At 35.0% G+C, this 12,305-nt stretch overlaps 1 protein-coding gene across 2 annotated transcripts in view; it reads left to right on the top strand.

Moving 5' to 3' along the window:
- Positions 1-12,305, top strand: part of KLHDC1 (kelch domain containing 1) — a 46,537-nt gene that overhangs the window by 438 nt on the left and 33,794 nt on the right. Inside the window, exons 1-4 of one of the 2 annotated variants that reach the window (XM_024732218.1) lie at positions 2,226-2,388; positions 11,023-11,093; positions 11,577-11,694; positions 12,134-12,252. In XM_024732218.1, the coding sequence (XP_024587986.1) occupies positions 11,581-11,694; positions 12,134-12,252 (233 nt within the window). In that variant the 5' untranslated portion in view covers positions 2,226-2,388; positions 11,023-11,093; positions 11,577-11,580. Of the gene's footprint in view, positions 1-2,225; positions 2,389-11,022; positions 11,094-11,576; positions 11,695-12,133; positions 12,253-12,305 lie in introns of those variants that run through there. The other variant, XM_024732133.1, reaches the window with a different exon arrangement.

The raw sequence follows: 12,305 nt of genomic DNA, 5'->3' as shown, positions 1-12,305 counted from the left end.
GTGCCCCCCGCGCCCCGCCCGGCCCTCCGCCATCGGCCGCTCTCCCGCCGCGCCAGGGCTTGACGCCGCGCCGCCGTTGCTTCCACTAGGAAACTAGCCTTCAAACCCCAGTCCGGGGCTCTTCCCACTCTCCAGTTCCCCCGGTCCTCGCAGCTGGCCGATAACCCGGCTTACCCAGCACTCAGTCGGTTACTGCGCGATTGATGATCATTTTTAACTGCTTGCGCAGACTCAAAAAAGCCCACCGAGGATGCCGTGCTATATTATTTTGTAAATATTTACTTATGCCCGCGGCGCGATCCGAAATATCGAAATCACTGAAACATTTAAGTGTTTCTAAGTAATTTTTAGTGGCATTCCTTTACCAAGGGGTAATTACGAAATTTTTTCGAGTCTCAAAGCAGACTTGTATTAGCAACAATATACTTAGGAGTATTATGCTTTAAAATTCTCACTACAGTGGAGGTTTGAGTATGTGTATTTGTTTTGTCTCTATAATCGTAGGATAATAGAATCAAGGATTTTAAAGATGGAAAACAACCCCTTTAGTTTACAGATTAAAAAAAAGAAAAGCGAGCCATCTGGAGTTCTACTGGATGTAGAACCTACATTTTCCTGACTGACTCGATGCTATTATGTGACAGATGTAACATGACTGAATCGCTCACTGAAATAAAGAACATACTGTATATGTTAAATGATTCTCAGATCCAAGTTGGTTTTTGTTGTTGTTTTGTTTGTGTGTTTATTTTTAATTTGATTCAGTATCAGGATGAGAAAATCAGAGCTCACATTTGAGTGCCTACTATACGTGGCATGTGCTAGGAAATCTCATATCCCTAATCTTGTATAATCCTTACCGTATCTTGTAAGGTAAGTAATGTCCCCATTTTAAAAATAAGGAAGATGAATCAGTAAGAGTAAATAATTTGAATGACCGTTTGACCTCAAGGGCAGCAGATTCCAACATAGGTATATTGGATTTCCAAAGGCTATTTTTTCTATGATAAACATAAATTAGGTGACTATGCTCTCTTAAGGTCTAATATTTCCACCATTTGTTCTTGATGAAAAAGTAGTCTATATATAATGATGGTTTTTGCAGAAGAAATATTTTGATTGTTTTTGAGCTCTGCCACTTGAAGATGTACAGGTGTCAAACTTCATCTGCTATATTGGTTCTTAATATTGTAAAAGTTAAATGAAAAAAAAAATCTCACTTAAAATAGTAATCTGTAATATCTTATATCTTGTGACAGTATAGATTTCTGTTGAGCCCATAACTGAAATGTCTGAATTTTTTATATCTCATTTTAATCTTGAAAATTGTGTAATTGATAAGATTTCAGGTCTTCAGGTGGCAGTCAGTGAATACAAATACTTCCTACTACTGATTGATCCAATGAGTAAATGCTGTATGAGCCACCCTGGAAAGTACCACACAGATTTAGATCAAGTCTACTACTTTTTAAATTCCAGGGATTGTCAGCGCTTAAAATATGTCTAAGGCATAAGCGGAAGGAAAGGGAGAGTAGGAGGCAGAAAAGAAGACATGGCATATCGTGAGAAAAAATAGAATCCTTCCCACAATTGTTTTATTCAGATCCTTCTGAACAGCGAAAAGACCCTGGAATCTGGAGGTAATCCAGTAGTCAGCAGTTAAGAATAATGGTCAGATGATTCCAGATTGTATGTTCCAAGCACAATTTTCCTCCTCATTAACACAATGTGTGTTAAAATTGACAAATGTATGTCCTAAAACTTGAATGGCTAACATATATCTGTCTAAATTACTTATTACCCTATCGTTGAGCATTTTCTAAAGGACTTTGTATCTGAAAACAGCCCTACCTCTAGAGGTAAGAGCAGCAAAGCTGAAAAAAGTAAGTAGTAAATTCTAATTGGTGCCAGAATATTCTCTCGCTCCTAGTTCTTCCATATCCTTTCCACATTACTGAAATTCATACAAACTTTAGTATTGCAACTAGGAGCATTTAAAACTTGTGAGTAGTTTTTTCCAAATTTTGGAGGAGAAGCACAGGGTTTTAGCATCCTTACAGATGATATGCTTTCTTTACTGTTGAATCGTACGAACAGTTTTATTTCCCTAACACAATTGATATTAATACATTTTGCCCTAAACTTTTCCTTATAGAAGCTAGCAGCTGAATCTGTTTAACTATATATTTCTGTTTTGAATAGGACTTAAAGGGAAGAAGAATCAATTTAGGAAATGTCTGAAAAGAATGAAGGTTTATACTACCAGATATTAAAACATATTATGATACTTTTAAATCAGTGGTCCTGATGCACGCTGAGAAAGCATGATGGAACGGAGAAGAAATAACATAAACAGCCAAGCATATAAGAGTATTTTGTATATAAAAGGTAGCATTTCAATTCTGGAAAAACAATTGCTTATTCAATAAATGGTCCTGGGACAGCTGGAGGAAAATGATAGTGGAGTTTTAGGATTGACAAATGTAGAGAAGTTAAGCTATATGATACCAAAGAAAATATGTGACTCTTGTAAAATCTTGAGTTGGGAAAAGAAAAACTGAATTGGAAAAAACTATAAGGGAAAAGGATTGGTAGACCAAAAATTTTTTTAATGTAAGTGAAAATTGTTTAATCATCTTAGAGCAGTCAAGATCAAAGTTTTAAAAAATTAAAATCTGTGCTTTTTAAACACCATAAAGTAAGAAGGCAAATGACAAACTGGGGGAGGTATTTGCAACATTTATGATAGACAAAGGTCCTGTAAAATTAAAAATGAATATTTACCTTGAAAAATGAGCAATGGATATGCACAGCAGTTTACAAAAGAAGAAATAAAAATAGAATATGAATCAAAGAAACCCAGCTGAAAATAATGAATTTTTTCTTTTCCAATTTGCAAATATTAAAAAAATTTTTGAGAAGAGCATGGGGAAATGAATTACTCATGCACTGGTAACCTTTTCTGAAGAGAAATTTAGCAATGTGTATTCAAATCCTTAAGTGTGTATTTCTTTAACTTAATAGTTCACTTTATATATTCATAGATGGTGACACAGACCATCCATATTATGTGGAAGACATTTATTCTTTTTAGATGCCCAGCATTTGAACCCCCTTCCTCTTGTAGTGTTCCCCACTAAGCGAGTCTTGTTGGAGTATTTATTTTAGTTGTCTGAGTACCTCCTACCTACCTTCATAGAATGTATTTTCTATAAAGAAGGGGGTTTTGTTCCCTATTGTGTCTCCAGTGTCCAGAATTGGGCATAGCTCATGGTAGGTGCCCCATATAAAAGAACCTGAGTGCCAGGTATTTTTCAGCTTCCCTTGCAGCTAGGTTGTGAGCAAGTAACTTGGATGCTGTTTGTTAGATGTATGTGTGCTAGATTTGGGCTCAGGAATAAACCTGTAAAAGTCAGGACCTGAAGAGGATTCTTAGCGAGCAGTAGAAGTTGTAGGAAGATAAGGTCCCTGGCAAAAGGCAGTGCTACAAGCTGCAGTGTGATGCTCACCAGTGGCTGGGGCAGTTCGTGCATCAGACTGGTTCTCTGGAAGGGTTTCAGGCCTTGCTCCTCTCTACATAGATCAGAGGCTGGTTCTCCAGCTTCCCTGATGATTCCGTGAGCTACCTAATATTACTTTCTTAAAGTTTTATTCTTTAATTTAAAAATTTGAAACGTATGTACAAAAGAGTATGTAAAGTAACTGTCGTGTTTAACTTCCAGATTAAAAAATCAGCTAGAATCAGTACCTTAGAAGGCTCCTGTTTATCCTTCACTGATTATATTTTTCCTCCTACCCTCACAGGGTACCACTATCTTGATTTCTTATTAATCACTATTTTCTGTATAGTTTTATCACACATGCATCTGTCTCTAAACAATATATTATTTGGTTTTTGAATCAGAGCATGTGTTTTCTTTCATGACTTAATTCTTTTAGTTAACATGATGTTTTTTAGATTCACACATTACTTGTATTCAGCTGGTGTGCACTTGCATGGCTGTACCTGTGTTTCCTTGGTGTTTATTCTGTTTGGTTAGTTATTAAATATTTTGAAAATCATCCCTGGATGCATTCATCTGATGTGTGCCCTGTATAATATTCTATTGTGTGAATTTACGGCAATTTCCTTATCTATTCCACTATGGATGAATATTTGAATGCTTCAGGGTTTTTCTGGGTTGTAAGCAGTGCTACATTGAGCATTCTCGGTAACATATCTCCTGTTATACACGCAGCAGGACATGTACACTCCCTAGGGCGTATACCAAGGAATGGAATGCTGGGTTGCCTGGTGCACACATCTCCACATTTACTTGGGAATGTCAGTGTTGCCAAAATATTTGTATCAATCTACACTACCACCAGCCCCCTCCTTGCTCCACATCCTTGACAACATTTGATGCCATCTGGCCTTAAAGTTTTTGCCAATCCAGTGAGTGTGGTTTTTGTTTACTTTCCATGATTACAGTGGAATGTATTTTCATAACCTTATGAACTATTTGTGTTTTCTCTTCTGTAAAAATGCTGGTTCCTGTCTTTTGCTCATTTGTCTATTGAGTTGTCTTTTACTGATTTATAGGAATACTTTAATTATATAGTTGTATGAGTTGAATATGCCTTCTTAGTTTGTAGCTTATCTTTGCACTTTCTTGGTGATTATCCTTTGTTCAACAGAAGTTTTAAATTTTAATGTAATTTCAGTCTTTTCCTTAACGCTTTGTGCTTTCTGCATCTTAAGAAATCTTTCCCATTATGGAGATCATAAAGTCTCCTGTATTGTCTTCTAAATGATTTTTGGTTTTGCCTTCCATGTTTAAATCTTTTTTTCTTAAATCTGAATTTTTTATTTGGTTGGTTTAAGGTAGGGATCCAATTTCATTATATTTTCAGTATGGATAACCAGTTGTTCTTGTGTCATATATTAAATAGTCCCCTCTTTCCCTACTAACATGCAAACTCAGTCTGTTACACATCAAGTTTCCATGTATGTGTGGTCTGTTTCTAAGTTCTTTATTCTGTGCAGTTTGTTTATTTATTCTTGTGACAGAACCTCAGTATCTAAATTACAGTGGCTTTACTAGAAGTCTAAATGTTGGGTGGTAAAAGCCCCATCCCCACCCTATCTTGTTCTTGTTCTTCAGGAATAGTTTGGTTATTTAGGGCCTTTTGTTCTTTTGTATGAATTTTCTTTACTATTTTTCAATAATAGTAAAATATATAAAACATTTAATTTGCCATCTTAACCAGGTGACTGTACAGTTCGGTGGCATTAATTACATTCACAATGTCGTGCAGTGTTACCACTATCTAGTTCCAAAACTCTTCATTACTCCAAACAGAAACTCTCCCTCCTTCCTTACCCCAGTCCCTGCTAACTTCTAATCATTCTGTCTTTATGTATTTGCATTTTCCTAGATATTTCATATAAATGGAATCATACAATATTTGTCTTTTTGAGTCTGGCTTATTTTATTTAGCATAATATTTTCAAGGTTCGCTGTGTTGCAGTATGTATCAGAACTTCCTTTCTTTTTATGGTGAATACGATTACACCGTATGCATATACCACATTTTGTTTATCCGTTCATCTGTTGTTGGGACACTTGGGTTGTTGCCACCTTTTGTGTATCGTGAATAGTCTTGATATGAATATTGGCATACAAGTATCTGAGCCCCTATTTTTTATTCTTTTGGGTACCTAGGAGTGGGATTCCTGGGTCAAATGGTTAGTCTACATTCAACTTTTAGAACTGCTAAATTGTTTTCCACAGTGCTTCCTCATTTGTATAAACTTTAGAATCAGATTGTCAAATAAAGTACCATATTGAGATTTTATGTTACTGTACTCAATCTTAGATCATTTGAGGGTGATAAACATGTTATGAAATTGAGACTTCAAATCCAGGTGTATAGTATGTCTCTCTATGCCGGACTTTTTGATGTCTTTCAATAGAGTTTTATAGTATCTTCATAGGGATCTTGTATATCTTTTGTTGGGTTTATTCTTGGCTTCTTTGTATTTTTTATTGTTTTTTAAAAACTAAATTTCTTTAAAAAAATTAAATTTCTTGATTGTTGCTGGTGTTTTGAAATGCAGTTGACTTGAATACTTTTGTTTCTGGCAAGCTTTCTTATATTAATTTTCAAAATTCATCTGTTAATTATATTTTTATTTTCTATATAGAAGCATGTAATCTACAGATGATGACAGTTTTGTTTCTTGCATCCCAATCTTTATTCCTTTTTATCTCCTTTTCTTTACTACACTGGTGGACCTGAAGTACAGTGTTAAATAGAAGCCAATTTTTCTTGGTCCTAATCTCAGAGTGATTGTTTTCAACTATTAACTATTAAGTTTGATGATTGCTTTAGGGTTTTGCTTGTTTGTTTGTTTGTAGATGGCCTTTTTCAAATTAATGACATGCCCTTTTACCCGATTTTCAATTTATGAATGTTGAGTTTTCAAGAGTGATTTTTTTGCATCATACTGAGATAATTGTTTTTTCTTCTTTGGTCTCTTAATATGATGACTTATATAAAAAATAAGTAATATTTGTAATATTAAACCAATGTTCCATTCCTTGGATTAAGTACAAGTTAGTGTAATATATTACCCTTTTTATACATCACTGGATCCTATTTACTAATTACTTTTTTAGCAATTTTACATCTATGTTCAAAAGTGGATTGGGTAGTGTTCCTTCTTTTATATTCTGGAATAGATTTTTTGGAAGATTGAATTACTTGTTCTTTGAGTGTTTGTAAGAACTCATCTTTAAAGCCATCTGGGTTTGGTGCTTTGTGGAGGAGGTTTTAAATCTCTGATTCAATCTATTTAAAGCTCTGGGATTATTCACATTTTCCATTTTTTTCTTGAGTCAAGTTTCCTCACTCCCACCTCCAGCCCCAGGAGTCTATCCATTTCATTTAGATTTTAAAATTTATTGGCATAAACTCAAGTTGTTCATAATACTATTTATTCTCTGTAGTAGCTATAGATATGGCCCCTTTTTCATTCCTAGAGTTGTCGAGTGGTGCCTTCCTTTCCTCCCCGCCACCCACCTTGAATAGTCTTGCCACAGGTTTATCAGCCTTCAGAAACACCAATTTTTGGTCTACTTGATCCTCTCTGTTGTGCTTTTAATTTTTTCATTAATATCTGCTCCTTCTTATTTCTTCCTACTTTCTATGGGTTTGTTATGCTGTTATTTCTTGAATTTCTGACATTGGATGCTCAACTCATTCTTTTTGAGACTTTTTAATTCTTTAATGTAAGTATATAAAGCTATACATTTTCTTCTAAGTACCTCTTTAGCTGTATTCCTCAAGTTTTGATAAGCAGTATTTTGTCATTTTAGTTCTAATATTTTATACTTTCCATGATTATTTATTATTTGACCCATAAGTTGTTTAGGAAAATAATTTAAATTTCTAACAATATGCTATTTTTATAGTTACCTTTCTGTTATTAATGTCTTAATTGTGTTAATATTCAGAGAGTGTGGTCTCTACTTATCTAATACCAGTCCTTTGGAATATGTTGAGGCTTGCTTTAAGGACTAGCATGTAATCAGTTTTCATAAATATACTCTTTGTTCTCATTAAGAATATATATTCTAATTATGTCTATGCATATATGTGCATGTATATGTATATATATACACAAACACTTCACGGGAGTGTTTTATATGTGTGCATTTTATTAATCTTGCTAGTTGTGTTCAAATCTCCTGTATCCTTTTTTTGTTATTTTACTTCCTGTTCTATCAATTACTGTAACAGGTATTAAAATTAAAAACTCCCACTCTAACTGTAGATTTGTTAGTTTCCCCTTATGATCCTATCAGATTTTACTTTATATATATATCTTTAGGCTACCTTTTTGGGTGTATATGAATTCAGAATTGTTATAGCTTTCTGGTTAATAGAACATTTTATAATTTTGTAATGCTCCTCTATCTGTAGTAATGTTATTTGCCTTAAAATCTATTTTGCTGGTGTTAATATGGCTACACTAGTTTTCTTTTGGTTAGTATTTGCATGGCATATCTTCTGATGGAAACTTTGTGTATCTTTATATTTTAGATATGTCTTATAACCTGAAAATAGCTGGATTTTATTTTTATCTAGTCTGACATATCTAGAGAGTTTAGCCTATTTCTACTGAAAGTAATTCTGATACACTTTTTTCATCAGATGTGTTTTATATTTGCCCCCCTTCATTTCTCCTCCTCCTCCTTCTTTAACTTTGTCATTTTGAAAATGTTTTGAGTTTTTTGTTATCTTTCCATTTTTTTCTCTTTGCTTGTATAGAAATTAGGTGATTTATTTCTAGTCATCTAGTAGATACTCTATTTCAGCACGAATGCTTCACAAAGTTCCAAGTTAATAATTTTACTTCTTTCCACAGGGTTCAAATACTTCACAAGCTTTTAAATCTGAGCACCCTCTTCTCTAGTTAGTCCTATCCTGTTCCCTGCAGCCCCTGCCTTAAATTAGGCATCAGAAAAAGCTTAGCCTTTTTTATGTTTAAATCTACCCACACACTTTACCAGTATCTTGTCACACTATTGCTTGTTGCATTTCAGATGTTTACTTTTGATCATTTGTCTTTTGCCAGAAGTACAACATCTATTAGAATTTCTTAAAGTGAGGGTCTGTTATTGACCAGCTGTCTCAGTTTTTGTTTGAAAATGTCTTTATTTTACCTCGGTTCTTAAAAGATATTTTTACTGAGTATAGAATTCTAGGTGGACCGTTACTTTCATTAAGCACATTGGCTAATATGATTTATTCTTGAGTTGTTGCTAATGAGAAGTCAGTCATTAGTTGCCATTCATTTGAAGATGATCTTTCTTTTCTCCGGCAGCTTTTAAGAGTGTATCTTTTTCTCTGATATACAGTTTTACTATGATGTATCTAGGTATGGATTTCTGTTTATTTACCCTGCTTGGAGCTTGTTAGGACTTCCTAGATCTCAGGATTGATGACTTTCAACAATTTTGCAAAACTCTCAGGCTCTGTCTCTTCAAATATTGCCTCTTCCTCATTCTCCCTTTTACATCCTAATGTAATTCTGATTAGACTTAGTTCTTCTCTCTCTTCCTCCATGTCTCTTCTTTTTTATATATTGCATCTCTCTGGGCTATGTTTCTGGATGAATCAGTTCACTAGTTCTCTTTTTTTAGGGTGACCTTGACAAAAGCAGTTTTAGTGGAATGAGTCTGGATTGATTAGTCTGGACTGATGAAATAATGAGAGGTGAAGCAATGGAGACTTCTACTATAGTTAACTCAGTATGGAAATTTTGTTGTGAAGGGAGCAGAGAAATAAGAGAAAGAGTTATGGGAGAGTTGGGTTTTGTTTTTTTTTAAAAGATGAGTTATACTAAGGCATGTTTAGGTATTGATAGGAGTGATCTGGTAGAGAAGGAAACTTGATGTAGAAGAGAAGGGATAATTTAGGAGTGAAATTGCTGAGAAAATAAGAAGGAAACTGAAAGAAGGCTGGAGCACAATGACTAAAGGCAAGAAGAACTTTGGAGGGATAGCAGGTACCATATAGCACAGAATCATAAGGATTTTAGGCTATCCTGAGAGCAACAGGGAAGCATTGAAGGGACTTAAGCAGAATAGTAACAGAATCCATTTTCATACTGTTTCTGTTGTAATGGTACATGCGTGAGACTACTAGAGCCTGATGCCATTAAACTTTAGAATCAAGCAATTATAATCTCCCTTTCTTAACAGTTATTTACTTAGCCATGTCATATGGTTTCCTCAGTCAGACATGAGTGGAAGTTTCCTTGGAATTAATATAATGGTTTTCTGCTGTGTGTGTGTGTGTGTGTGTGTGAGAGAGAGAGTGTGCGTGTGAGACAGAGAGTGTGTTTGAGAGAGAGAGAGACAGACAGAGGCATAGACAGACCTGGTAGCCAAGATACTATTTTAAAAATTTAACTAACATAACAATGAGGAAATTAGCTAACTCTGTTTAGCATGTTAATAATTTATGCATCATATAGTCTTAGAAATTCTTAAACTGACATCTTTTACAACTAGCTATTTTTGAGTTATTTTATAGATTCTAAGTAATCATGATAGATTTATGTAAGGATTTGTTTTAACCCCTAAGTTTGTAAACTTAACATAAAGAAAATTATTATTCTAATTTTTCTTTTCATCATAAATATCAGAATGTACTATTCTGTTTATGTTATCAGCTTCTTTAGAGATTATTCAGATTCTGAGTTGTCATTTTGACTAGCTAAATTTATCTTGATCCTTAGATTCTATATTTAATGAATATCTAACACTATGCTTGCACATAGTAGGCACTCAAAAAATATGTTTAGTGAATCAAGGTATGTGATACAGTGCTCTTAATTATACTTTAAGTTTCCTTTCTTAACTCCTTCCCTTCGCCCAAAGTATATTGCCCTTTTTTGATACTCCTTTTCTTCCTGGCTTCACATTCTTCAGTATTCTGCTGTAATGTTATTATTTTGCTATTTTCTCTTACTTGAAATTCCTTGTAAGGTTTAACTACCCTGAGTCTTCTCTTGAGACTCATGTACTTGCTATTTTGTATTCTAACCCTTATTGTTTGCCCACTTTCTCTTAGAAAATGTCTCTCCTGCCCTTCTCTCTCTTTTTTTTGCGGTACGCCGGCCTCTCACTGTTGTGGCCTCTCCCATTGCGGAGCACAGGCTCTGGACGCGCAGGCTCAGTGGCCACGGCTCGCGGGCCCAGCCGCTCCGCGGCATGTGGGATCTTCCCGGACCAGGGCACGAACCCGTGTCCCCTGCATTGGCAGGCGGACTCTCAACCACTGCGCCACCAGGGAAGCCCCTCCCCTTCTCTTTTGATCTATCTTTATTTCTGTTGAAAAAGTCATCTTTGAGGCTGTTTATGGTTTTGTGTTTTGTACTATTTCCATTGCAGTTTTCCCATCCTGAGGAACTATTTAGTTGTTACTTTGTAACTAATAAACATAATTTTATGTATTCTGTGTTTTTAGTCTATTGAAGACAATGAAGTATATTTGCCTAATGATGAGATTTGGACCTATGAGATTGATAGTGGGTTGTGGTAAGTAACTTTAAATTGCAGAATGTCCAGTCTTAATATCTGTTATAACTGCTGTCATAGCCCACAGGGAGTCTGAGACCATACTTAGAACATGCTGCAACATTATATTGTCTCCCTTTCCTTTTCTTTCAATGCTTTATTCTCTCTGGCTGTTTCTTTCCCCAACTTGCTTCCTCTCTCCATTCTTTGTCCTCTACTATTCCTCTCAAGACTAAGGCTGTTTCTGAAGACTTTGCTTTGTTCTTCTAACTAACTAATTCCCAATTCTGGTGACATGTGAAGATTTTGTAACTTTTTTTTCCCCAGTAGGTTGAAAAATCTTTACCATGGATCTTATTACAGTTTTTACAGTATTGGCTACCACTACATCTTAATTGTAATTGTCAGTGACAGTTTTCATTGAAAAAGTACTCATGGAATTCAAAGGGAATTTTAATTTGCTTTTCTGGAAAGTTATGGAATTCCACGTTATTCTTGCTGCAGGACGATGCACCTCATGGAAGGAGAACTCCCTACCTCCATGTCAGGAAGTTGCGGTGCTTGCCTTAATGGAAAGCTATACGTTTTTGGAGGATATGATGACAAAGGATACAGCAATCGAGTAATTTCTTTTTTCAATTCAGGAGCGCAGAAAAATGTAATGTTTAATGTGTCACTTCATCTCACAAGTTTACGAATGTATTTTACAAAGAAGACATATGTAGAAAAGCTTGAGCTTATGATGATAAGGTTTTAAAGATAGGGTGAAAATGCAGCATCGTGCTCCTCTCTTCTGCCATGTCTTTCTGCTTCAGAATTAACGACGTACTTAGTTGATATTCATAGGGCAAGAGCATGATGGGAAAAGATCCATTTCAGTATTTTTCATATTATCATTTTTGCTTCTAAAACATAGTCCCATTTTCATTAACTCTACAATTCAAATTTTTACCTTTTAAAAATCAAAAAGTGATATTATTAATTTTGGATCACATATCCCTGTGACATATGTTTAATTTTCCAATGTCCTGTCTGCTAATGGTGTTCTCCTCTTTTAAAAGCTTTATTTTGTTAATTTGCGAACAAGAGATGGAACCTATGTTTGGGAAAAAATCACCAACTTTGAAGGGCAACCACCCACACCACGTGATAAACTTTCCTGCTGGGTATATAAAGACAGGTAATGCAGCAAGACCATCTCATTAACTGCACTCAAGTAAGGATTACAGCTTG

The sequence above is a fragment of the Neophocaena asiaeorientalis genome, unplaced genomic scaffold (genome assembly GCF_003031525.2).
Source record: "Neophocaena asiaeorientalis asiaeorientalis breed wild unplaced genomic scaffold, Neophocaena_asiaeorientalis_V1.1 scaffold233, whole genome shotgun sequence".
NCBI classification, from domain to species: Eukaryota; Metazoa; Chordata; class Mammalia; order Artiodactyla; family Phocoenidae; genus Neophocaena; species Neophocaena asiaeorientalis.
This window is presented reverse-complemented; position numbering and strand designations above follow the sequence as displayed.